The sequence below is a fragment of the Clarias gariepinus genome, chromosome 3 (genome assembly GCF_024256425.1).
Source record: "Clarias gariepinus isolate MV-2021 ecotype Netherlands chromosome 3, CGAR_prim_01v2, whole genome shotgun sequence".
NCBI lineage: Eukaryota > Metazoa > Chordata > Actinopteri > Siluriformes > Clariidae > Clarias > Clarias gariepinus.
Window position 1 is genome coordinate 13,319,886 of NC_071102.1, and position 27,984 is coordinate 13,347,869.

Genomic DNA, 27,984 nt, shown 5'->3' on the forward strand with positions numbered 1-27,984 from the left:
ATAAAAAGCATCACAAAATCCATTAACAATGCTTTACAACGATACAACTTAGTGTTCCGTTCGTCAGAGAAACTTTCATAGTGCCATCTATAAAAGAGACTTTTGTTTCAGGGCTGGTTTTATACATTATTTTGCTTTCATTGATTCCTGCAGTAAAAAAAAAAAACTTGCATGTCTTTGCTTAGGTTAAAGAATTTTCATTGTCAAATCTGTTGGTTAGCTGTGTTGAACCCAGATGGGAAGGTGGTGCATAGTCTTCAGGATCCTCTGGTTCTATCCTGAACTCAGGCTTGTGGCTATTGGGTGGTTTACATCTTCTTACTAGTTCATGTGGGTTTCCTCTAGGAATAAGATTTGCCAGGGATCATCTAAGATCACGATACCTAGGTGATCTGTTAATATCACAATTTTATCAATATCCTGATTTTATTATTATTATTTAGATTTAATTACAATTCTAAACAAATGTAGGCATAATTAAAATCGCACCAAGTGTTGGAATAATAAGGTATAACAACTTGTCCCTACCTCAATTTCAATTATAAATAGGTTTTTTGTATTGTGTGGTAATACATGAATTTCCACACAAAAAGTCAAATATATTAACAAATCTTTTTTTTTTCTCTAGTTTTCTCTGGGTTCTTCGGACCATCTAAAACCATAAAGGACACTCACTTTTCATCTATATCACTTTATCCTGTATTCAGGGTCACGGTGGGCACGGTCCTGTAATCTTAAGCAAAGTTTTGTGTTTTCTTGTATGCTTTACAGAGAATTTTAACAAGAAAGTAAAGTGAAGGTTATAAGCATGTGAAACCTGTATTGTGTTGCACTTTAATTCTACACTATAGAAGCAAACTTTGCAAACCACTCTGTCTTAGCTGGTTCATTAAATTTTGTGAAAATTGTGGAATTTCTACCAAATTGTGGACAAATGGAAATTGTTTCATTTTATTTTTAGCCAGACTATTCTTTTAAGACACTTGATACTACGTGAGACGTGCTTCATATGCCAAACCGTCTGTTTAAAAAGGAAACCATCTGCATTTGTAGAATCGTCATACCTAGAAATGGAACTGAGAATCAGTATCAGAGTATCATCTTGTATCAGAGTACTAAAGCTCACTATGAACTCAGTGTCTGTAGAAACCTTTGAAGAAACTTGGGTCCTGTCACTTCTGTCTCTTATTAGTATGCACTGATTGCTGTCTGCCTTTGTTTCGGAGGATGCCGAGCTGTCATGTAAGTGTGGTGAAATGGCTCGCTGATCCATAACGGCACTGCAGGAGAAAAAAAAAAGCTCGAGCCGTCTCTCACATGACAGCGTTGACCTTTCAAAAGAACACACCGGAGGCCAATTTGAAAAGCTTCTGCAGATTCCTTGATCGATGATCCATACACACACTTTTCATTCACATCAGTAGTGCTTACATCACCGACCCCAAATGTATAGAATGGGGAATGTTGAAACAGTTTCTCCTGAACGTTTTGGTAAGAATATATGAACATAAGCTCGAAATAAAACTCTGTATGGCCGATTGGGTAACTAACGCGGGTCGTACATGTTAGCCAGTTTCTTGAAGCGTGGTCCCCAGTCGTTAAGGTAGTCATAGTCCTGGTCCTCGTCTGAGCCAGTGGATGCGATGGAGCTCAGGCTGCCTGCAAGAGAACCATCTCCTTCATAGTCAAAGATCAGAGCTGTGTCAAATGGAGGAACGTTGGGGTCATGATCTGCGACATCCAGGCACTGTGGGGAGGAAATAGTAAAGAATTTGTTTTTTGTAGCACTTTCCCACTCTCTCATTAAATTATATAAATTCAGAAGGCATCTACTTGCATCTACAACATTTTAGGGCAGCATCACTGGTATTCTTGAAGGTAGTACCATAATCCTTTTTTCCCCAAATCAGAATGTTTTTGTCAATAAAAACTTATTGTTTTTAAAGTTTTAAAATCAGAGTTCTGTTCAGCTAAAATCCTCTTTACTGAATGGGTGTATTTGAAGGATGTGGGTACTGAACTCCCCCCAGAAAGTGAGAGCTAGAGAGAGCATTATCTAGCAATGGGGTTGGATCAATACACTTCCACATTTACTCCTGCACATAGATTAAAAACCCAAAACATTTTACCCAGCCATGTGTAGGTTCCCCTTGTGCCACCCGGGCAGCTCTGGCCCCTCAGGGCATGATTTAGTAAGACCTCTGGAGGTGTGCTATGGTGTCAGGCAAAGGAACATTAGACGTAGATCCTTTAAATGCTTTAAGTAGTGGGGAGGGGCCTCCATGGATCAGACTTGTTTGTCCGGTGCGTTCCATGGATGGATGGAGAGTAGGGGTATCTGGAGGCTGGAACAACAACCTTAAACTCTTTGCCTGCTAAGCCCCATACATAGCAGACTGTGACAATGTGTGTAATCATATCTTTATTTCATGGCCAGCATTGACTTTTTTCAGCCATTTGTGCCACGTGGGATCGGACCAGACAACCTTGCCTTTGCTCCCAACAGGCACAGATGAGCCGTGGGTGCTCATGATCCTGTCACCAATTAACTGGTATATAATTGATATATTGCGAGATTAATATTCTTTTAAAGACAACTAGGAGAAGTATGTCCTTGATGCATGTCTTCCTTGTATCTACTGTAGGGTCAAGCTTAGTCATGCTAGATGCACAAAGGTCGTGCAGTGGAAGACGAGAAAAGTGTGGCTGTATGCTGTTCTGTAGTCATGCTAAGGAAATTGAGTAGTAAAGTTTGCTAAAATGTTAAACTTTGCCTGCACCCCATTTATTACACTTTACACCATAGCAAAGGAAAATGTCCACACCCTTTGGAAAAGATCACATTGATGAAAAAAAAAAAACTTAAAAACTGAACCCAAACCTGCCCGAAAACATGATTCTAGAGTGGAGAGCAGTGAAAAACTATTTCAGTTTTTTCCTCTCTAAATCTCTCAGCAAGGGCCAAACCATGACCCCTCATTGAGACACACACACACAAACACCCAGGATACCGGAATGATTCCTTTATGTTGGCCTGCCACAAAATTAGAAAATTAACAAAAACATGTCATTTCATTTGTGCATCGTTTGTGCACCTAAAATAATTATTAATGCTCACTCTATTTTTAAAAGAGTTGCTTTTTTTTACAAAAATTTTCCAGGAATTTGTCTATTTCATTAATATTGTTGCTTATACAGTGTCTCTATTTGATTTAATATTTTTGTTTACTTCTAAAGCACTTTGCGATGCTTTAAGCGTTAAACATTATTTCACATACATCACTGATGAAATCCTCAATGTCGGTGGGCTCTCCTCGAGGTTTCCGCGGGTATGCAGGCGAGGGGAGATTGTATGGAGCATCCTTCCGAAGTGGCTGCTTCCATTTAGGAAGAGCAGATCCTGGGGGACTAAAGGATCCTGGGGGTGCAACCATGTCGTTAGGGGTCCTCAGGAGATCAATGTTGAAGGCATCCTGAAAAAGATATACAGTGCTTATAAATAGACAATAACTAGACAGTTGTTGTTGGTCTTTCGGCTGCTCCCGGCAAGGGGTCGCCACAGCGGAATATCCAGTCCGCACTACAACCTGGCACAGGTTTTATGCCAGATGCCCTTCCTGACGCAACCCTCCCATTTTATCCGGGCTTGGGACCGGCACTGCTTCCAGTGGCTGGGGTTTGGGCACTGGCTGAGAATCGAACACAGGCCGTCCGCATGGCAGGCAAAACACCTACTGTACTACGAATGTAGTCTGTTTAGTTTACTAACAACAGTTATCGTCTTTTAATATACATACACTGTACATGTTAGTAAACTAAACAGACTACATTCGTAGAGTTATGGCTGTGGTTACTATTATTGCATGAGATAATCTTTTCCCTACTGGATGTTAAACCGGTAGCTGTAGTTTGTTGTTGAACTAGTATACTGAATGCTAAGCCAGTGATCTGAGTAAGCTAACACTAGCAAACAACCTCAAATCCAGAAAGTCACATAACTGTAAAGCATCTGAGGTACTCATGTTATGATAAAAAATAAAACTTGCAAATTATAAAATAATTTTGGCAGCGCTGAAATACAGTGCCATGAAAAAGTATTTGCCCCTTCTTGATAAAAATTTTTTTGTTGCATATTGGTCACACTTAATGATTTAGATCATCAAACAATGTTTAATATTATGCGATTATAACCCAAATAAGAGTTTTTAAATTATGATTTTATTTATTAAGGGAAAATCTTCCCAAACCTACCTGACCTTATGTGAAAAAGTAATTGCCCCCTTACTAAATTATGAAATAACATTATTTTTAAAAAGTTGACTTAAATTTCACTTGCCACACCCAGGCATGATTACTGCCAGACCTGTTGAATCAGTAGAACCTGTCTGACAAAGTGAAGCACGGTACGAAATCTAACCAAAAAAAAAAAAACGAAATGAAAAAATCACAGCAGTGTACATCTCAAACGTAATTATCGTCTAAAAAAACAAAATAGCCAAAGCAAAATATAAGTTGGTTAGTGGGACTTTCACCATCCCCTGTTGTGACTGATGTCGTAGGAGTCACATGGCTGCAAAAAGTCTATATATCCAAAAGAAGGCAGTTAAAAAAGGTTGATGATGAGAGATGTTTATGGACACTACAAACACTGTAATTCATCATTTTTTTCCAACAATGGTAGTACTTTTAAGGTAGTACACATATAAAGGTTTGATGCCTCGTAATCTACCATAACAGCTGTCTTTTCTACAGTGACATGTCCAAGATTTCAGACATAGCATTAGAAGCAAGCAGAGCAAGACTCTTAAATGCCCTAAATGCTCCCATAATAGCAACACTACACTGACTTTACACTTGAGAAGAAGGTAATGTGCTAAAATATTATGATGTTACCATTCAAATTTTACCAAGATGATATTTTGAAAGCCATTAAACACTCACTCACTCACTTACTCACTCATCTACTATACCGCTTTATCCTGTATTCAGGGTAGCGGGAACCTGGAGCCTATCCCAGGAGGCTTAGGGCACTAGGCAGGGTACACTCTGGACAGGGTGCCAATCCATCTCCGGGCACACACACACATACACACACTCACACACCACAGGCAATTTGGGAACACCAATTAGCCTAACCTGCATATCTTTGGACTGTGGGAGGAAACCGGAGTACCCGGAGGAAACCCACCAAGCACGGGGAGAACATGAAAACTCCATGCACACAGAGCCAGGAATCGAGCCTGGCCATTAAACACTATTTTTAAAAATGTAGACATTCCAGGAATGCCTTTTAAATGCCTTTGTGCTTGTTATTGGGGGACTGAAACTGAATGTGTCAGCTGCATGAGTTCCCCAGGCTAATTCAGACCTTCTCCGGCCCATACATGGTGTGTAACGGCGTTTCCCACAGACTCAGTACCCACCAGCTGCTTCTGTCCGCTCCCTAACTCTGCCTCACCCCGCACATACATCCCATATGTTATACTCCATGCCATGTCTATGTCTCCAGTGAACGATTTATGTTTGTGCATTGTTTGTTAGCTCTCACCTCATCCTCCTCTCCGCCGCCTTGCTCATCGTAGTTGAATACATTATCACGCACGTCATCGTCTGATTCGCCAATCAACAGGCCTCCTACTTTCTTAACACCACGCCTGGTACAGCTCCTCACAGCCACGGCAACGAGCAGCAACACTAGGTAACATACACATATCCATATCCAATGCTGTTTAAGTGATGCAAATAATACAAGTGACAGTTTCTATTCAAAGTCTTTCCTAAACTTATTTTCCATTTTTAACTGAAATGGATTAATGCATTCATGAATTCCTCTCCACCATCAAGTCCCCATGTGCACTTACACAATAGAAGGGCAACACTGGCCATGATGATCATAAGGGCAATGAAGCTGATGCCCACTTTAGCTCCAAAAATGGCAGCCGCTGTGGCGCTCATACACTGTCCAGCCCTGTCACATGGACACACCGTCACATTCACCAATGCGTTGGAGGAGAGTAAAGGTGAACCCGAGTCTGATACAGTAATAGGGATGGAGAACTCCCCCTGGTCTATATCTATCACAGGCTGCAGCATTGCATGTGTCTCTGCATAGAACAGGACAGAAAAGCAGACATGGCAGTGTTAAGATTATTAGAGTTGTAAAAAATGTGTACCAAGAACAAGCTGTGCAATGTAAAAAAGAACAGGGATGGTTTACAAGTCACTATTTGCATCTACTGTAAATAGTGTAAATAAGTCTTAAAAGTACTGTACATGACAATAGGTCTTGGTCGTTCTACATTTTTCTGCTCTGGACACTGACTGTGAAGTACAATGTACGTAATCAGGTCCAATTCCACAACCCTCATTCCATGCAGTTCTTTCACCAGAACTGACCAGAACCAGAAGAAAAGAGAGATGTTTGTACTCCATACAGAATAACCAACTTGATTTATCTCAGTGGGACTGCAGAAGCTTAATATTTATCTCAGCTAAACTTTGGAATGAATTTTTGCAATGAATTACTTATATGGTACTCACACAGCAGGTGAGAAACTTCACGATTGGTATGTAGAGAAAGAAAATTTTAATAACAACCAAAACCTACTGTAATGTACTTAAGACCTAATGTATGCATGTCAATATTGATTTAGGGCAGAATTTAAAAAAATCTGAACTATCCCTTTAATGAAATGGTTTACACCAACATAATATAAATATAATTATGACCTAGTTTTTATGCTACATGGTTCCTTATAACACACATACTATAGTATTTACGTATGTATGTAGGTGTGCTGGTATTTTAAAATAACAACTGGGTGTTGATGTTGTTGTTGTTGCCATATGTGTTATTTCAATCCAAAGTTGTGTCCAAACCTTTGACTGGTACTTTAGTTACTGCTACATATGATTAGATGGATGGATGGATGGATGAATGGCTGGATGGATGAATGGATGGATGGATGGCCTGATTAACTGATGAATGGTGTAATAGTTTAAAGGATAGATTGATTAATCCCATTAGTGTATAATAGAGCAGGGCATAATAAGATTATTGTGTATGATTTAATTTTTTTTTTTTAATAGGAGTTTTGTTGGTTTTACCATTGAGCTGTATGATAGTCCAGTTGGACGCCATGTCACTATCAGCCAGGACAAAGCTGAAGGGGTCTGCATGGGGGGCGAGGTCATTATCCACGGCGCTGATCAACAGCCCGAGTCGGTGTCTCTCTCTATTACTGCACACGATGCCAATCAATGGGACAAGCACAGGTGCGAAATCATTGGTTTCCCATAAAGTGATCTCTACAGGGGCCATTACAGAAGTACCACCCACATCTGAATAGGGGGTAAATGAGAAAAGTTTGGTTTAATTTTAAGATAAATTAATCTGTAAATGAAATAAAAGAATTTGCTAATAAATTTCTTCTGCACTCACCCAAGTCTGTGACCTTTACTACTGCCCTGTATTTGTTCTTATTGACGTATGGGGAGCGAAGGTTAAAGCTCTTCCTGGCTGAAATGGCTCCAGTTTCAGGGTTGATTGACAGCCATTTCTCAGGATCTTGAATAATTTCATATCTGAGGATGAAGTATGAAAAAATGTACTCTTTTATATGTTTGGCAACAAAGCAAAATTTGTCCAAAGCATCCCTACAGAGTTAAATGTGAGACGCCAGATATACCCTAATAATTCTGATATATATTTTATACATTGAGGTATTAACTAATCCAAAACTTTATCTCATACCTATTAAAATCTAATATATGAGTAATTTTAACTACATCTGAGGAGTCTAAAAATAACTTTATGATTATAGCATGAAAGTAATACGCAAATGTTAACAGACGAATATTTTCTACCTGAGTTTGGAATTCTCAGCATCATGAGCAACGCTGGAGATGAGTGCAGTTCCTGGTTTAATAGACTCTGGGGCAGACACCTTTATGGGATTTGCATGAAAACGGGGAGCTTCATTCTCGTTTTGAACCCTGATGGTGACAGTAGCAGTGCTCATCCGATCATATGGTGCTTTTATACTCAAAGGGACCTCATTCTCTGCTCTCACAGTGAGCTGGTATTCAGCCCGTGACTCAAAGTCCAGGGGCTGCAAGGAAAAGAACTATGAGTTTGAGACCTTAATATACATATTAACAGAACTGAGAATAACACTCCGACACCCTGAGAGATAAAAAACAACAACCCTGCATCTGATATTGAATCTGCAGGTGTTCGTCATCCTAGTAGGTTAATTAAAAATGTGTTGAAACCAACATGATCATAAACTTACATTAATTAGAATATAACAGATGTGTTTCAAATTAGTTTCACACTCTTAATATTGAAGTCAGATTCTGAACCTGACAGATCTGCGTATGCCAGGTCTATATATAGTACCAGTCTACCTTTTAATACTACTACTACTACAACTACTATAGCTGATAAATACACACCTTCACTACAGAGATAATTCCCTGGTTGGTGACCCGGTCGGTCCGAATGGCAAAATTGCCAGAAGAATCTCCTTTAATAATGGAATACGTAATCCTCCAGTTGTCACCATTCTTCTCATCTTTATCGGTAGCATTCACTCTGCCTATATCCTCTCCCACTTTATTCTCCATGGTAGACATTGTGTACTGCAAACACAGGAAAGTTATTCACATCACTGTAATTAAAGAAATAAGTTAATGTGGGAATGTACTCTAGGGGTGTGTATGTGAAGGGAATAAACGTGCAGTGTAGATACCGTTTTAGGGTTAAACTGCGGAGCATGGTTGTTGATGTCTGTGATGTGTATGATGGCTCGTCCTGTGCTGGTCAAACCCATTCCAGACATGTCGGCCACCTGCAGGGTCAGCCGGAACGACTGCACCACCTGAGAGGAGAACAGCAACAATCTCAAAAAAAAAATTTTTTTGTGAAAAGTGGAGGCTATTATATCAGCAATGTGGGAATAAGTCTTGAATAAGGTGTTTAAAAAAGCGAGTATGACTTGTCCGGTGTTCATACACTTTGGGCTATATAGTATACCCATCCATTCATCCCTCCAACCATCCATCTAGGAACCTCCGTAATCCATTAGGGACCATGGAAGCCAATGGTGATTACCATTGTATTTATTCTCACTTTTATAACTGTGATAGAACCTCCGGTCAACGTTCACATGTGCATTTACGAGCAAACTATGAGCAATTTGGGAATGCCAATTAGCCTAATCTGCTAAAACTGTGTGCGGAAACCGGAGAACCCAAAGGAAACCCACCAAGCACAGGCAAAACATTCACACATGCACACAGACCCTTAGGCGGAAATCTATTCTGGACCCTGGAACTGCAAACCATTGTGCTGTCATAAAATATATAAAGAAGGAGATTATCTAAAAATCTTTAAACATTAGATTTATTCCATATAAACCCTACAGCTAGCTGCAAATGTTTATAACGGAAGGTAGCTAGGAATTTATGCTACAGTACATTAGAGCATTAGCTAATGACTATAATAACTGGTACGTTAATAACTTAATAACTTTAGGTTAAGAATACAAAAATGTTAGCTGCATTACGTCCCACCCATTTTAAAGCAGTGGTTCTGAACCACCGCCGTACACATTTTAATGCTTTGTCAACTTCCAGCACAGCAGATTTAACTAGTCAACTAATTAACAGGAGGACAGTGACTCTACAGGAAGAAGCTTGGTTTAAAGCACTTGAGTCAGGACAGTTTTGGTCAACTTCCTTTCCACACAACACTTACATCACGGTCCAGACCCACATCTCGGGTGTAGATCACTCCTGTTATGTTATTGATGCCAAACATGGTCTTGTTGACGCTGAAAGGTGGGAAGCTCTCCTGTGCTGTTATGGAGTAGCTTAGCACTGAGTTGTCTGTGTTGGGGTCGTCAGCATCTGTTGCTGATACAGTGAACACTGACGTACCTGATCAGAAGACATACAGTGATGACCATTAAAATGTACAGTAGAAAGGGAAAAATAGAGTGCTTTTAAGCCTTATGTTTTTGTTCATATACAAAATTTCTCATTTGAAATCCTTGTGGTGGACCAATACTAAAATTGTTCACATATGTACATGGTTTTTGTTTTATTTTGAGTCCCTCCAAAATAATGATCATAAAAATGATCATATTGGGCTGAGAAAAAATTATATGACAAAAACATAAACATTCCATTTAAAAAAAAATATGTAATTTACTCAGTGTTACTGTACATAGCCTCCAAACAGAACCCAGACCCGGTCAATTATCACTTCATTATTTTGACTGTTGTTAATACACACATTGAGCATCTTTTTACCTGGGATCGAGAATTCTGGCACAGAGCCAACAAATTCCTCTTTGATAAAGGTCGGCCTGTTGTCATTCTGGTCCAGTACGTAGATCTCGATGGTGGTGGGGTTCTCCAGTCGCTCTCCACTGGGCGACAAGGCGAAGGCTTTAAGCTGAGGACACACGATTATATAATTCACTACACCATCATTTGTAAGTCTTAACTAAATTCATGCTTTTTTGTTAAACTCCCAAGTCACACATTTTTTCCCCATCTAAAACACTTAACCCCTAAAACATGAAACAGCTGTTCAAGAACTGCTTCTGCACTCCCCTGGAGAACAGCCCTTGCTATTTATGGCCTTCAATATACCGTGAAGCTCTTGTGAGTCTCTCTGTCCAGGGGCTTCTTGCTCTTAATCCATCCTGTTTTATCATCTATTTCGAAGAGATCCTTAGGCTCCTGGTCGACCCCAGGGCCCTCCAGCTTGTAGATCACCTCTCCAGTGAAAACCTTGTCTGATTTGATCTGCAAGAGGAGGAATGGAAATTGTTAAAGGCACATGGTAAACAACTCAAGTACCAGATGTGTGTTAGAAACAGTTCATCAGGCTGAAACCGGGAAAAAAAGATGTACTGGATATTATATATTGTATGTACAAAAATCCAGTGTAGTGTAATTCAGTAGAGGTACATAAAGATAGAGGTAGTAAAAAGTCCAGCAGAGACCACTACATTTTCAGAGAAACATAAAATTAAACAAGTAGTATATGAGTGTCTGTTTTAAATATGACAGGGGTTTCATCACCTACATCTTCAGAAGTGCTTTGTTAGCATGCCCTATAGCGTTTATCCTATTCACGACTTTCAACATGACTTTCAACATTTCAGCACGACCACACACTCACTTATTTCTTGCAATTTGAAAGTGCTCTTCATATAGGATGTTACCAGAGTCTTTACCTTATTCATTCATTGTCTATACCACTTTGTCTTAGTTGTGGGGGTCTCGAGCCTATCCAAGGAGACTTAGGCGGGGTACACCCTGGCAAGGGTGTCATTCCATTGTGGGCCCCCATACACACTACAGACAATTTGGGAACATCATTTAGCCTAATCTGCATGTCTTTGGACTGTGGGAGGAGACGGGAGGAAACAAACCAGGCACAGGAAGAACTTGCAAACTGATCACAGCGCCATCATGCCACCTGTCTTGTTTTACAAAGTAGTTCTTTGTAAAGTTAACATCAAGCAGGTTTCACCTCAGGCGAACATACTGTGGCGTGGGCGGGGTTTTGGGACTAGTAACCATCATGCTTTGCGGGAGGGGTTGTTAGGTGTTCACCCTGAAGAGGAAAGGTGGTTGGATTAGTGGCTTCGGCCAGGGTGTGTGTGTGTGAGTTAGAAGTGTGTCTTGTGATTGTGTGACTTGTTGAATGTGCCGTTTATGTGCTATGCAGAATAAAATACTCCCAGCCATTTGCATTGGGCAGCAAGGAAGCTCACTCGTCTCTCCTAATCCCTTCGTGGCGGTGAAAAACGCTACAAGTGGTGTCAGAAGTGGGATGGAGAGTAACGGGTTAGAGTGCACCCCGGAGCAAGCTACAGCTCCGTGCGCCGTCAGCCGGCGAGGCGATCTGCAGCTGCACCTGCCGTCCTACAATGGCGCTGTCAAGCCCCACGCGTTCATCGCTCAGGTGGAGCTAGCCGGCGACTTTGCGGGCTGGTCCCCGGCGGAAACAGCCGTCTGGGTGGCCCTCTCGCTGGAGGGCGAGGTGCTCCGGTCGTTGGAAGACCTCCGGGCGGATGAGAGGAAGGACTGGGCGAAGCTGCGGGAGTCGCTCCACTTCCGGTTCCGCGCAGGTGACCGTCAGGAGGCCGCGTGCGAAGAGCTAGCGACCCGCGAGCGGAGCGCCTCCGAGCCACTGGGGGCGTTCGCCATGGACTTAAGATCTCTCGCACGCCGGGGCTACCCGGAATTCGGGCTCGTCCAGCAGGAAGAGCTAGCTCGCCGTGCGTTCTTGCGGGGAATTCGGCCGTCGAGGCTGCGCGAGCACATCCGGTTAGCGGCACCGTCATCTCTGTCTAAGGCGCTACGCGAGGCCGAGCGTGCCGAGCCCATCCTGGCAGACCACCGCGGCGAAAGAGCCGAGCGTTTTCCCGTGGCTCGGGGCCGCTCGGTAGGTGAACCTAGCCGGGGACAGGGCTACCCGTCGCGGCTAGGCCTCGACTCAGCATCCGAGCTTCCGGGACGGCAAGGACCGCCGGACCACCGCGGCAACGCTCCCCGGCCTGAGGACAGCGTACCCCAGCAGCCGTTACAACTAGCTGCGGTGAAGCCGCCTCCCACAGCCGTCTCTGTTTCCCCAACTGCCTGGCCCAACTTCCGGTCAGGACGTGTAGGAAATCGCGCGGGCGTCTACGTGAACTGTGGCATGGACAACGTTTCGCTACGGGCACTCGTGGACACCGGCTCTACAGTTTCGCTGCTGCGCTGTGGAGTATTAAAACAGGGCAAGCACGGTTGTATGCTGCCGGCCCCAGCCTTGACTATTCGCACTGTGTCGGGGAGCTATTTGGAGATACGGGCCTGTCGCACTGTGCGAATACAAGTAGGTGCAATCAGTCTTTCTCATCCATTCTTTGTGGCAGACATTGAGGATGATTGTATCTTGGGGTTGGACATTTTAGAAAGGTGGGGTGCGGTACTGAATCTCGCTGACGGAACGTTGCGTGGTAGCTTCGGGTTAGCCAGGTTGCTAGTTCCCAAAGCGCAGCCGGACGTGTTAGTAGAGCGCACCAGGGGGGCGGAACTTCCGGTGGACGCGCCATGTAAACATCCGGTAGCAGACCGAGCGAGAATAATGGCCGAGCTTATGCAGCGTAGCAGCATGGGGCTGAGTCCGACACAGACCGACACAGTGAAGTCCCTTTTACATGAATTCGCGGACATTTTCGCGGTAGATGAGCGCGAGTGCACACATACTAATTTGGTACAGCACACGATTGATACGGGTAACGCAGCTCCTGTTCGGTTACATCCGAGACGCCTTCCCTTAGCTAAACGAGCTATCGCCGAGCAGAAGCTGCGTGAGATGGCCGACTCGGGCGTCATAGAGCCAGCGTCCGGACCGTGGTCTTCACCGGTTGTGTTGGTGCGTAAAAAGGACGAATCGTGGCGGTTTTGTGTCGATTACCGGCGGTTGAACGAGGTAACGCGCAAAGATTCTTATCCGTTGCCGCGAATAGATGATGCGCTGGAACACGTTGCGGGCTCGGCGTGGTTTAGCTCGTTAGATCTGCGTAGCGGGTACTGGCAAGTAGAGCTCGCCCCGGAAGCGCGACCTAAAACCGCGTTCTCGATCGGGCAAGGGCTATGGCAATTCCGGCGCATGCCGTTCGGCCTGTGTAATGCTCCAGCTACCTTCGAACGGTTGATGGAGAAAGTGTTGGCCGAGATTCCTCGTAACCGGTGCGTCGTTTACTTAGACGATTTACTGGTGCACGGCAAGGAATTTGAGGTCGCGCTAGCTAACCTACGGGAGGTATTTTTGGCTATACGGCGGGCGAATTTGCGGCTCAACCCGAAAAAGTGTCAGCTGTTGCGGCAAGAGACCGTGTTTCTGGGACACGTGATTAGCGCTCAAGGGATTGCCACCGATCCAGCCAAAATTGCTGCGGTACAGAATTGGCCTGAACCGTTAAACGTGTTGCAGCTACGCACCTTCCTCGGGTTAGCCTCGTACTATCGTCGGTTCGTGAAGGATTTTGCCACGATCGCTAGTCCGCTGCACGGGCTCACGAAGAAGAATCAGCCGTTTCGCTGGGACGGGGTGCACGCGCGCGCTTTCACTCGGTTACGGGAAGCTCTGGTCACGTCGCCCATTCTCGGATATCCTGACGCGTCTCGAACGTTTATCCTCGACACGGACGCAAGCGATGTAGGGCTAGGGGCTGTACTGTCTCAGGTTTCCGAGGGTAAAGAGCGTGTTATCGCCTACTTCAGCCGCGCGTTGTCTGGACCGGAGAAAAATTACTGTGTCACGCGGCGCGAGCTGTTAGCGGTCGTCGCGGCCCTTAAACATTTTAGGCCGTATTTATATGGGCAATCCTTCTCGCTGCGGACCGATCACGCTTCGTTGGTGTGGCTGCTTAGCTTTAAAGAGCCCGAAGGGCAGTTAGCGCGCTGGTTAGAGCGGTTGCAGGATTATAATTTTACCATTCAGCACCGAGCGGGAAAACTGCATGCTAACGCCGATGCTTTATCCCGCCGGCCGTGTAGCAAAGAGCGTTGTCGGCACTGCGAGCGGGTTGAAGAGCGCGTGGGTGGTCGCGACATCGCACACTCTCCGACCCCCGTGAATGAGAACATCCTCCCTGCGCAGTCCTCCGGAGCCCCCGTCGGTAATCAGCCGACCGAGCCGGCGTGCAGCCGAGTGACTGCGTCGCCTAAATCATCGCTTGTAGTCGTTCCGCCTGTGCCGCAGATGGACTGTGACCAGCTCATTGCCGAGCAGGAGAAGGACCCGGCGCTGCAGCAGGTACTAGGTTGGGTTAACGCGGGCCAGAGACCGGATTATGCCGCGGTTGCTCACCTGGGACAAGAGGAAAAAGCCCTCCATTCGCAGTTTAATCGACTCGCGTTGCGGGGGGGCTTACTCTACCGCCACTGGGAACGGCCGTGCGGCACTGGCGAATCTTTTCAGCTGCTGGTGCCGCGGACTCTGCGGGCACGGGTGTTAGGGATGGTCCATGGGCACGCGGGCGCGGGACATTTTGGAGTCACTAAAACGCTGCGGCGGTTGCGCGCTCGTTTCTACTGGCCGGGCTGCCACACGGATAGTGAACTCTTTGTTCACAGATGCGACGTCTGCACGGCAAAGAAGGGCCCTACCCAGCGCTCGCGAGCACCCCTGCAAGACTTTCGGGTGGGGGCACCTATGGAGCGTATGGGCGTGGACATTCTTGGGCCGTTTCCCATTTCCGATCGTGGGAACCGGTATGTGCTAGTGGCCATGGACTACTTCACCAAGTGGCCGGAGGCATTTGCTGTGCCGGACCAGAGCGCTTCCACCACCGCCCGAGTGCTGGTGGATGAGGTGTTTAGCCGATTTGGTGCCCCGGAGCAGTTACACAGCGATCAGGGACGTAACTTCGAGGCGGAGGTCTTTGCGGCGGTGTGTGAGCGCCTCGGGGTGAAAAAGACCCGCACCACGCCTCTTCATCCACAAAGTGACGGCCTCGTGGAGCGATTCAATCGGACGCTCACCACCCAACTCGCCATGCTAACCAGCGACCGGCAGAAGGATTGGGACGAACATTTGCCTCTCGTGCTGTGGGCATATCGCACAGCAGTGCAGGAGTCCTCTCAGCTGACACCAGCTGCCCTAATGTTCGGGCGCGAGTTGCGCACGCCTGTGGATCTTGTGTTCGGGCCACCTCCCCAGTCTGATTTACCCACGAAGCCTGGGTTGGATTATTTCTGTTACTTAAAAGACAAACTGTTCCGTGTCCATGAGTTGGCGCGTAGACACTTGGCGGACGCCGGTGTTAAACAGCGCCGCGTGTATGACACGCACAGTCGAGGGCGAGACTTTGCCACTGGGGAGCAGGTTTGGGTGTATTCCCCCGGAAGGAAAAGGGGGCTCTCGCCTAAGCTCATGTCTCACTGGGTGGGCCCCTGTACGGTAATCGCCCAGCTCTCTGAGGTAGTCTACCGGGTGAGGTTGACGGGGCGGTCGCGAGTGGTCGTGCTCCACCGGGATCGCCTCGCGCCCTACCAGCCCAACGCCAGCGGGACCTCGAACTCTGTAGAGGCCGGTCCGCCTCAGGGAGAGGGTAGCGGCCCTCCTTCCCCCGCAAAAAGACCCCGGCGTTCACAACGCCAGCGCCGACCACCATCACGCTTTCAGGACTGAGTTCGCCATCGTGACCGGGGGACGGTCACAGCTCGGGTGGGGGCAGTGTGGCGTGGGCGGGGTTTTGGGACTAGTAACCATCATGCTTTGCGGGAGGGGTTGTTAGGTGTTCACCCTGAAGAGGAAAGGTGGTTGGATTAGTGGCTTCGGCCAGGGTGTGTGTGTGTGAGTTAGAAGTGTGTCTTGTGATTGTGTGACTTGTTGAATGTGCCGTTTATGTGCTATGCAGAATAAAATACTCCCAGCCATTTGCATTGGGCAGCAAGGAAGCTCACTCGTCTCTCCTAATCCCTTCGTGGCGGTGAAAAACGCTACAATACGATTTACATACAAATCTTATATACATACCTATATACATATGACATTTATAATGTTGCATGTTCATAAATTTTCTCCTTGGCTTTGCTTCCCTTTCCCCCTTTTAATTACCTGGACCAGGTACTCAGGGACCTGCTTGCTGTTCTCAGAAACACGGATGGGTGGAATGATCCAGTCTCTTTTTACCCGGACCAGACCAGCACTCTTCCATCTCCAGGGATACACCACATCTGGATTCAGGCTATCCCTCTTGGACTGGGGGCTGCTTATAACCTGTCACACATGTAAACGACACTTTTATGGACTGGCCAAAGTCTGCAAACATCATTTTATGCTGGAGTTATACAGATACAGATATTACACCTATTTTATTTTACACTAACACATGCAAAAAATGCAAAAAAAACACTGTTGTTTGTTATATTTTTTAACCATTTATTAGAACACTTGGTTAAAGAATTTGCACCATAATGAGAATGTAGTAATGTGTCAGAATATAAAAGGCTGTTGGCTAATTTTAATCCGAAGCCCCTTTAATGTTGGAAGTGAAACGTGAAACAGTTCCCTCAGCCCTGTTCTGAAGCATAGCTAATGTGGAATCCAGCATCTGAGCTCGTAGAGTGAAAGCTCTCTTACTCCTGTCTCCTGATCCTCTCTCAGCACACTGACACACACGCCACATGAACAGCACTTGGTCATAGACATGTAAATCTAAGCAGTCAGATGCATTTCCTTACACACACCCACGCACGTTCAGACACGCACATACACACACACACTTGGCACACAGCTGTCCCCTGGAGCGATGAGCTCAGTTTTCCCACCCACGTCCTGCCACACTGATACACGCATTATTCTCACTTCACTCTACACCGCACCTCAAAGAGTTCATCGGTCAAACTCTGAATCTGCTGCGCTGACACCAACATACACAGTCCCCGGGAAATATGTTCCCTGACACCACAGGCTGTCAGGAAAAGTCTTGACTGAGCATTAAAAAAATTATAATAAGGCGTGTCCTGTGTTTATTTAATGGAAAACAACATTAACAATCAACACATACTTAATTCATATCTAAGCATTTAGTAAACAAAAGTCTTTAAATATATCCTAAAATATAAAAGCATGCTTAATATTAATTTTTTTATACTTTTTTTTTTTTTTTACTGTTATTTAGTTGTCAATGTTAGTAACTAAAACAAACAAACAACATTCAGACATATAACATATGTAATATTCTTTTGAAACTCCAAAAAGTAGATTCAAAAGATCCTTAAGTGGTGGCCAAGTATGTGGTGGTAAAAGTTTCGAGACTAGTTTTGTAACACACCAACAGAAGGCAGCACAAAGCTGCATGCACAGTCACAGGGAGCACCCACTTTCATAAGTCAGTGTGCCAAAAGACATTGTCCTGTGTACATTGGCAACTGCACAACCGGTGACATTCTGACACGTGGCTATGTATCACTTGCTATTTCCTCATGGACAGCAAGTTAGAGCAAAGAAAGAACGTAAAATTCTATGTGAAACTGGGAAGAATCTGCCACAGAGACGTTTGCCATGATTCGGCAAGTTCACGGCGATGCTGCAATGAGTCGTTCATGGTGTTTTGAGAGGCACGCATGCTCAAGAGCGGAAGAACATCACTGGAAGACGATGATAGATCACAAAGACCTTCAACAAGCTCAACCCCATTTGGCAACTTGTGCATGTTATCTGAAACTCAGTGTGCTGTGGATGACCCATCCTTCATGTCGAGGATCTTTATTGGACAAAATTTGGGTGGTGTGTATGACCCTGAGTCTAAGCAACAGTCTTTACAGTGGAAGAGCCCCTCATCTCCACAACCAATTCTACTGCCAGGTTTTAACGCATCTAAGGGAGGACGCATGGTGAAAGCCACCGGATCTGTGACGCGAACTTCTAAACATTTTGATACCCCCTCAATCATCATATCAAGACAACAATGGCCATGTATCATAGTTCTCTCTGTAAACAAAACAGCTGATTTCTTTAATCAGTTCTAGGCTGTCTGACTGAAGAGTTAATACCTATAAAATAAAAATAAATACCTGGCTATGTGACAATGGTATTCAACTTCTGGAGCCATGACCTGCGTCACCTCTGGCCCAACATGATGGCGAAGAAGTCAATAGCAGTCAAAAACTGTCTCCTGCACAGTATATGATCTTCAGGAAGAGGTAAAGGATTGAGCAAGTGGCACCAGAGTGCCACAGATGTCTTTTTGACTCTATTGCCAGCCTGATCCAGCAGGACTTTTACTTTCGTCTCAATATGTTTGGCCACCAATGTATATTCATTTTGCAAATAAATATCCTATATCCATTTTGCTTTTGATGCTCAGAAATGGTCTTGCTTCTGTTTCAAAGGTCAAACATCAAAGAGTGAAGTGTCATAGATGAAATTTAAGATCTGACACTAGTAGCAATCATGTGAGTAGAAAATAAGGAAAGAAATACTTTTATGAAGAAGACAAATTGAACCATAATCCATTGAATGTCAAATTCAAGCTGATTTCTTTTCATACATTTATTTAACTCCAGATGTGATCCTGTGAACGGGATTCCAGTCTATGGTAGGGCATCACATCACTCAATCACCAAAAGGAACAATTAAATGTTAAAAGTTTGCCTACTAGCACTTTTTTCAAAAGAGGGAGGAAACTAGAGGAAACTAGTAAAAGTATGATGAGAATGTTCTGTGCCATACTCCACAAAGACATTAACACAAGTTTGGGATAAAGCCCTGCACCCGTGCACCACCTCATTGAGACATTATTAGTATTAGTATAGTGGCAGAGCGCCACTGAGTGCATCACAGCTGTGCCTGCAACGGTTGACTGATAATTTTTTTATTTTAGTGCCATTAAAGGGAACTTCTGGCACTACGGCATGACTGAGAGTAGCCGCTACAGAATGGCAGTCATGCTAAACACTCACAGGCTGAGTTAGTGCACACTAATCTTAGCTCATTCTGCATTCCTTGGAGCTCTGGTACATTTGAGAAAACCCACAAACATCAGCTGAGCATCTGAGTGTCTCCACATGAAATTGTCCATCAATCACATTAATATTTCATCTGATAAATTATTTGGATAAATGGATAAATCTTATTTGATCTTCAATGCCATGTGTGATTGCTCTAAATGTCCAGTAAAGGTTAACCATAAATAAAAAAAAAGGTTATTTATATCTAAAAAAACAAAAATATATAGATATATACCAATTAATTTTCCTACTAGACCATGGACTAGTGACTATCTGGGTGGTGCACAGTGGAGGTCTGTTAATGTCTTTAGCAGAAGAGGGTTCAGTTACCTTGCAGTTTTATCAATTAAGCATTGCCCTTTAGGATCAGTGACAGACCACACTTGCTCACTTTATTGCCTGGTGAAGCCTGGAACTCCAGCGAGTTTCTGCCTGTAACATGGCCCCATGACCTGCACCAGCCTTTGAACAGTTGTAAAGAGTCAGAATGTTATTTCTCTCTTAGTCTCTGCACCAAAATTCAGGTTTTTCAAAACTAGTTTTGGATATGTAAGAGTTTTTCTTCAGAACGACATTCCATCATCTGTTCTTATAACCCAAACAATAATTCCTCCCTTATATAAGCTGCTGAGGATCAGCATTGGCGAGCTAGTTAAGGCACATTAGGCACATTTCTAACACAGTTTTATATTATGGTTTACAAATTTCTGGTCCCAGTGCAAATAGAGCCCCCTTGTAGACCTTGTTTTTTAATCCAAGCTAGTTAAGAGACCACTTCACCTAGGGCCCCTGGGTAGTTCCTACGCTATTCTTCTTACAGTCATGCTAAGTCATTATCATCAATCTGTGACAATATCACTAAGTTGGATTTTACATTCACATTACATTCATTATTTAATACAAGTGACATACAATACTATAATGCTGAAGAATATCTTAGCATAACAGTCATCCAATCCGAATCATTATCTTGGACAGTAAGTGGCAAATAAGTCAATCAAGCACCATACAGTGGAGCTGAAACACAGGCCCGTTATTCCAGGAATCTAAGTTCGGATGCCAACCTCGAATATGTACTTGAGTTGTGTGGCATTTGTGCGAATTCAATTGAGTTTTATATTTCCTTTCTAAAGTGTCACATCCCTGCTCCAGCATACTGTATCTCTGCTGGAGTGTCTAAAAAGAAAATGCTTTATTTATTTAAAACATTATTATCTTGTGCATTTACTGCAAATGCATTTTTGTCGTTCTTCATTGCCATTACTCAAAAATATTTGATAGAATATCATATGATGACTTTCGGCTGCTCCTGTTAAGGGATCGCCACAACAGACCATGAGATCCAGACACAGCTATGGCACAGGTTTTACATTGGATGCCCTTCCTGACACAAGCCTCCTATTTTAACCAGGCTTAGTACCGGTACTGCATGCAGTGGCTGGGTAGTATGGACTGTGGCAGCCCACTGAAACTGGATCCGTAGATCCCCAAGCCAACAACCTAGAGCCTTAGCCACCTGATCCACCAATCTCCTAGAAAATCATATGATGACTATAGTCAATTTGTTATATACAGCAGGTTTGTTTTTTCCAGTTTGTAAAAATCTGGAGCACCAACCAGATACATCTATAGAAACAGATACATATAAATATAGTGTGGCACTGCTATAATATTTATCAGCTGCATATAATAAAGCATTCACTAATTCACTCTGAATCTGCTGCTGAACATAACCATGTCTCACTGGATGGATTCAACCTTTTTGAGCAGTGGTTTAGCTTGCACTTTACATCGCGAACCTGGTTTTGATTGAACAAACCTTCTCATGGATTACACATGGAGGAAATGGAAAAAAGCACTTTGATTGACATGACTTCTGGCTTGCTGCCTACATATGCTTCCATCGTGAAGACAAATCCTGCCTCGGGATCTCTGTAAATGTGTACCAGCCTAGCAGTCTCGCAGTCGCCTTCTTTCTGATACAGGATACAGTGAATGAAAGCTTATCACACAACACGGGGGTCTGCTTTAAGACATGCTGGCTTAGATCCCAGACACTGCTACTGGCATTGGATTAGGCACTAGGGCAAAGGGAAGCCTCACCTTAGTTTATTTATTGCTAGTTCCAGGGATGACATGTTCCCTTGTGATAACTAGCTGCTAAACGGAATTAGGTGTGTTAGAAATGTACAGTATATATTGAGTTGAGTATCTTATGCCTTATTGATGCTAAGTTGTATTTCTTTTGTTGTTGATCATTATATCCAGCACATAACTATTTATAAAATCACTTTTACTCAACATTTTAATTCTAGCACATATCAATGTGCTGTCAGGTCCGGTATTTTACACACCCTCACCATGGACTGCTGCCGATAGGTTGGCTTTAACAACCCGTGTTTTATTTCGTAGTGGACCTTTACATTACTGCTTGTTATTATCACCATGGTTTCAGAACCTATGAGACAAACTGGTTTTAAACTTTCTGCAGGAAGAATAAAACAAACTTTGATTTGTCCGTTCATCTTTAAAGGTTCAGTTTTCATAGTGTACTTGCCTGTATTTTTGGAGTAAGCCATAGTGTGTGTCGCACTTGTTTGTGTTTTGTTAGAAGTTGGGCACATGGTAGGTGCATTACAGTCGTTTCTGTGTGTTCTGCATACTCTTGGTAAAGAGTAAACGAATGTGTTGATTGGCTCTGTTGAGTGACGCTTATAGCCACGCCCTAACCTAAGGCAAAAGTGCTATATTCGTCCAAAAATGTGCTGGCTGCAGTGACATAATATTGAACTTAACTTCTCATAAAGGCCATTCTACTCAATGTTTAGATTTCATTCAGGGCAAAAAAAGAAGGACTGGCAAAACGTTCATTAAAAGGGAGGTGGCTGCTGGAATTTAAAAATACAGCTAACAGGACATGATACACTGTACTGCATTTTGGGGGCAAATGGAGTCAGGAAGTGAGTTTTTTATACAGTGGTAACTCATTCAAGAGGGCTACTAGATTATATTTTAATATAGTAATTTAATCTCATCATCGTCTTTACCACTTTATCCTGTATTCCGGTTCAGGTTGGAACCTATCCCAGGAGACTTAGGGCATGAGGCAGGGTACACTCTGGATGGGGTGCCAATTCATCGAAATAACATGTTTCAGACACTATGAGCAATTTGGGAATGACAATTAGCCTAACTCTTATGTCTTTTAACTGTGGGAGAAAAACCCACCGAGCACAGGGAGAACATGTAAACGTCAAGCACACAGACCCAAAGTGGGAATCGAACCCGCCCCCTGGCGGATGAAGGTGACAGTGCCTACCACTAAGCTGTGGTAATTTGTTGATATAATAAAGCTTTTATAAGGAGAGATATGCTTATAATCTGTTGTCATTAAACTAATGGAGTAATATAATTCTTGATTATGGTGTGAAAGGTATAAAACACATTGGGATGTATTGCTATTGAAAAATATCAATCCTGTGGCAGTAACAGTAAATCAGCCCTGTGTCATACAGGGTGCATCGCTATTTTGTTAATTATTTTTCTACACAAGATATTGTGTCTCTCTTAAAATTATTTCCTCACAAGAATTTCCTCCCTCCAGTATCATCAAAGATGTGTCAGATTCTGGTAAAGACCGACTATGTTTTTGTTCTAGGGGCATCTCAGGACACTGAAGGGTGACCTATATATAGAGGGTTGTTTTTTGTGTGGCTATGTTTGGCTCTAAGGTAAAAAGGTCAAATATATGTAAAATAAAAAATTAAAAGTAGAATATCAGTTATATAGTATAGTATAGTATAGTATAGTATAGTATATGCTCAAATTCTCAAAAATCAGATGCAGCAAATCTGAGACAGGACAGTTTTTCACTGGACAGCTCTTCACAGTAGAGAAGGATATTGTAAAAGAAACCCAGTGCAAATAAAAGGAAAGCTCATAAACTAGCTAATCTTAGTTGAGAATGGTTTTTACCGAAAACAAAAGGGGAAGGCAGAAAGACCCACAAACAAAAGGCGACTGAAAGCAGCTGCAGTAAATCTTTGGTAAAGTAGCCCAAGGGAGGGAAACACTTTGGGATATTAATGGATTCCAGACCTCAGGCAGTCACTGACAGCTAAGCTTTTTCATCCAAATGAAATCCAAATATAAAAATAAACAAACAAAATATTTTCTATTTTGTCCAATTAAAATATTGTAATTAATTAATGCACTAATTGTATTAAATTTCTTTATTTAAAAAAACTTCTTTATCTGCGGTGGTGTAAATATATTTTTCAAATACTTATAGACCTGACTGTATTTCCTGGATTATTCTAAACAATTAAACAACAAATATTTGTTATACTGGACTTCCAGCTGCCTAACACTAAGTATGACCCAATCAGTTATCACCCAAATCAGGATGGTTTCAATGTTGAGTCTGGTTTCTCTTATGGTTTCTTCCCATTGCCATTTCAGGGAGTTTTTCCTTGCTACCGTTGCCCTCAGCTTGCTCATCATGGAAAATGTGGTCATTTTGCTTCATACATATTTTCTCACACATTTCATACTAATTCCTCTTGATCCTGTAAAGCTGCTTTACGACAACAACCATTTAAAGTGATATAAAGTTAAATTGAATTGAAATTGAATTGCACAAAATAGAGCATTTGTAATATACACATTATTAAAAAGACTTGCACAAACTCTGAGTGCCAGTTGCTGTGATGAGCCGTGGCGGTTCTACACTGAATTGCTCCCCGGGCGAGACTCCCTCCCGGCGCCCCCGCGAAATACAAAACTTTACATTTTGTACACACCACACGTTTTATTGTAGTAATACTACATGTCGTTCCGTAACAGATCCTTTTTTTTGCAAAAAATAAACTACTTATAAGTTTAATAAATATACTTTGTACAAACAAATATTATTACATTTTTTTTAATTATTAAGAATAATATGAAAATAAAATATAGAATAAATATAGAATAAATCACACTAAAGAAAATTAAATTATTTATTTCACTGCAGAATAGAAAACACAAACTAAAACTAAAATCTGCCATTTCTGGCCTTTCTAGATGCAAAGTCATCAATAATGGCATCATATGAGCTATATGCTCCCCTATTGAATGATTAATGCTTATGACAGCAAGGCTAGTGAGCCGTTCCTAGGACATGGTTGACCTCAGGTATTACACAAATTACACTGGCTACTTACAGTATACTGTAAATATATTGGCTATAGCCAACATTAACATAAACAATGTAAATAAATAACTGTACTTGCAACAGTTTTGTTACAAAGCATAATTTTGTGGTTAAATTCAATTAAATCTCATGTTGTATACACTGCTGAAAAAACTATAGAAACCTGCCCAAAAATAATAGAAAATTTAATGGATTTAATGGTTATAATGGGAATTGTATTGGTTTTAATGTTAAGTATAACAATGTCTGCTGGTATATGATGGATTCTATTGGGGAGTGGGATGGTAAATCCTATTGGAAAAGTGCCGGAAACACACTACAATAAGGAATTTTGTAATAGTTTCATTGGAAAAAGGTAATGGTTTATAATGGTATTTAATAGAAACCATAAGAATTTCTGTGTTGGTTTGTATATTAGGCTTTTATTGTGTGTGTTTTTTTAGCAAGGTAAGCATAGCAAGCATCATAAGCAAGAAAGCTAACAATTAACCTAAGAGTTAACGTTATACCACTAATTAACATAATGACATGAATACCTTAATCATACAGAGAGAAAATTGTTGCATACCTTTATCTTTTGCCCGTTTCTCCTCATCATCTTTTTTTGTTAAATAAATTGGGCACCTGACAGCTTTAGCCTTTTTCTCTCATTCAATTGTTTTATTACCTATTTTTATTAGCCATTTTAAACAATTAAATAAATTTAAAAAGTGCAAATTATTGGTCTGTGTTTATAATATTTTGAAGGAAATGTGCTTTATTTGTAAGAAAGTCAGGTGTCACTGGTGTCATAATTTAGCCACCCTGCTTGTCCGCTTCATTTGGGAGAGGTGAACTGTACTGTATTTTTTCCTCCAAGTTCGTGTGCCGCCCCCCACGTGTCATGAAAAATGCCGCCCTGGGCGGCTGCCCCGTTTGCCCATGCCTAAAACCGCCATTGGTGATGAGTCACACGCCCGTGTCTGAATTCCCAGTAGAATCCAAAACCCAGTCAGTAAGAGGTCGCTTTAAGTCCTAGTGATTATCTCTCTCTCCTTCGAACCCAGCCACCATTTGTGCTTTTGTTACTGTAGCACTCCTATATTTAGAGAGGGTCCATGTTTTACCACAGCAGATGCCTGATCTTAATCATTGCCATCCATTAAGGGGAGCGCCGTTTAAAAAGTTTTAACAGTTGCTGTGCTATGGAATGGCATTGTTTTGGGAAGATATCACTTAAGGCCTTGTACAGTCTTGAACATACATTGTAAACTCTCAGACACTTTCAGAGTCCACTTGGACCTATATAAACACTTCACAGTGTGAAGTTTACACTTTAGGTGGTAATTCAACATTTAGGATTTTGCTCTGTATATCCAAAAAGCATGTGTAAAAAAATAAAAAAATAAACTACATGTAAGGTCACAGTTCAGCTTCCTGAGATGCCCCCAGAACAAAAACGTATTCACTATTCACTAGTATCCAGTCCAACGTCTGTGGTGGCACTGGGGGGGCACTGCAAGGGAAGAGATTTGGCCGTAAATTGAAACCCTCCAGCTGTCTGGAGCGATTGTTTCCAACGAGCATGAGCTCAACACTGACTGCTTTATAGACCGATTTGTCCATGATTTCATGGTCTCTGGGTGCTGCCTTTCTCTTTCCTGCAGTTGGGATTACTGTGCAGGACAACCGGCATCGAGAAAAAGCATCTGGGAACAGCTGCTATTCGTCATCACTGGCTCTCAAAGAGCCTTCACTGCAGTAGTACGGGCACCAAGGTCTACTCAGTGCGGATTTCTGTCTACAATATTCCCATAGAAATGGTGCTTTGTAAATGAACAGAAAACTGCAGGGAATGCCGGGAACACTACTCCTGGAATCTGGATGTAAGCACTCCCAGGTGCCATAGTTTTATAGGTGCCATGATCAAAGGAATCATGCATTTCAAATCTTGACATAATGATACATTTTAAACCATATCATAAAAAATGATAGGGGGAAAAATAATGAGTTATATGCTGAGTAACTAACTAGTCAGCGATGTGAAGGTTTAAGGGTATCATATAATGGCATGCCCTGGAATGCTTTGATGTATTTTTGCCACATGACCAATCACATTTTTTTAAATGGACTCCCCCGTGCTTAAATCACAGATGTCACTTAATTTGACTAGGATCAAACTCTAGCAATTAACTTACTGATCATGATTAACTAAAGAACAAATATTGTTGTATAATATTTATACTAAAAAGTGCAGCTTGATTAAATGCATGCAGATTTTACTTTTACCACTCAAAAGCCCAATCACCACAATATGATGTGTTTGTTTCTGCCTTGTTTTTTTAAGAAAAGATGGAGGCCTGTAAAGATGTAAAGATTGAGACTTTCATTCCTTCTGATTTTCACTGCAAATGCAAACAACAGCCAATAACCTGATTGTGATTGATATCCCCGTGTTTATCTTTACATGATTATTATTTGTTTCTTCCTTCATTTATTCATTTTCTCCCAGAGGCGACGTTGACAACCTGGAAGGCCCATAAACTAGACTGTTAGAACGGACCACAAATCATAAAATCTGCTATTCCTATTACTGATTAGCTGTCATCATCCTTTTAATCAGCAGTCTTGCATACAATATTTGGAGCAACAAACGGCAACAGTTTGAGACTGCTAGTCAGCTAACGGCTGATGTCAGACTGCTGAACTCAAAACAAAGGAAGTTAATAATCCGTTATTCTGACATGAGTTGTAGCGTGTAGGTATAGACGAGTTCAGCAGCTGTGGTCTGAGGTATATAATCATCTCTAAACTCCACATCACTATATCTGCTTTAGATGGGTCGAAATCAGTAGCATTATTATTATTATTATTATTGGGCTTAAGGAGTTACTTTAACTGAATTTAATAACATTTTAAAGTATATAGATATACAATTGTTCCGAATAAAAAATAATTCAACGTTTAAAGTGAGGTTGAACTTCATAAATGCGACTTCGAGCTTAGGAAACAATGACTAAGTTGGTCAGAGCTGAGTGCTAGACTATGATTAATCTCATCACTTACTTAAGAAGAAGAAATATATATACATATTCTTACCTGACCCAAAGATGCCACCAGGACACACACTCCCACCAGCAGCTTGTCTGCCATTCTTCAGTCCTAACTGCCCCTGGATCTTCAAGAAAGGACTGTCCAAAACAGCACTATGGTGGTTAGACTGTTTTCTGGTTGGGGATGAGTAAACCCTTCTGAAACCCCCTTTCTCTCTCTCTCTC

General features: G+C 42.5%; 1 protein-coding gene across 1 annotated transcript; it reads right to left on the bottom strand.

Annotated features, from left to right (window-relative positions):
- Positions 1–229: 229 nt before the first annotated feature.
- cdh15 (cadherin 15, type 1, M-cadherin (myotubule)) lies at positions 230–27,984 on the bottom strand. The gene is made up of 14 exons (XM_053493317.1): positions 27,806–27,984; positions 16,637–16,798; positions 10,663–10,818; positions 10,318–10,462; positions 9,761–9,942; positions 8,754–8,882; positions 8,458–8,643; positions 7,867–8,111; positions 7,442–7,584; positions 7,108–7,341; positions 5,862–6,104; positions 5,549–5,694; positions 3,279–3,473; positions 230–1,747 (listed from the first exon to the last, which is right to left on the bottom strand). The coding sequence occupies exons 1-14, from the start codon at positions 27,857–27,859 to the stop codon at positions 1,547–1,549; spliced, it is 2,421 nt and encodes an 806-aa protein (XP_053349292.1). The 5' UTR covers positions 27,860–27,984; the 3' UTR covers positions 230–1,546.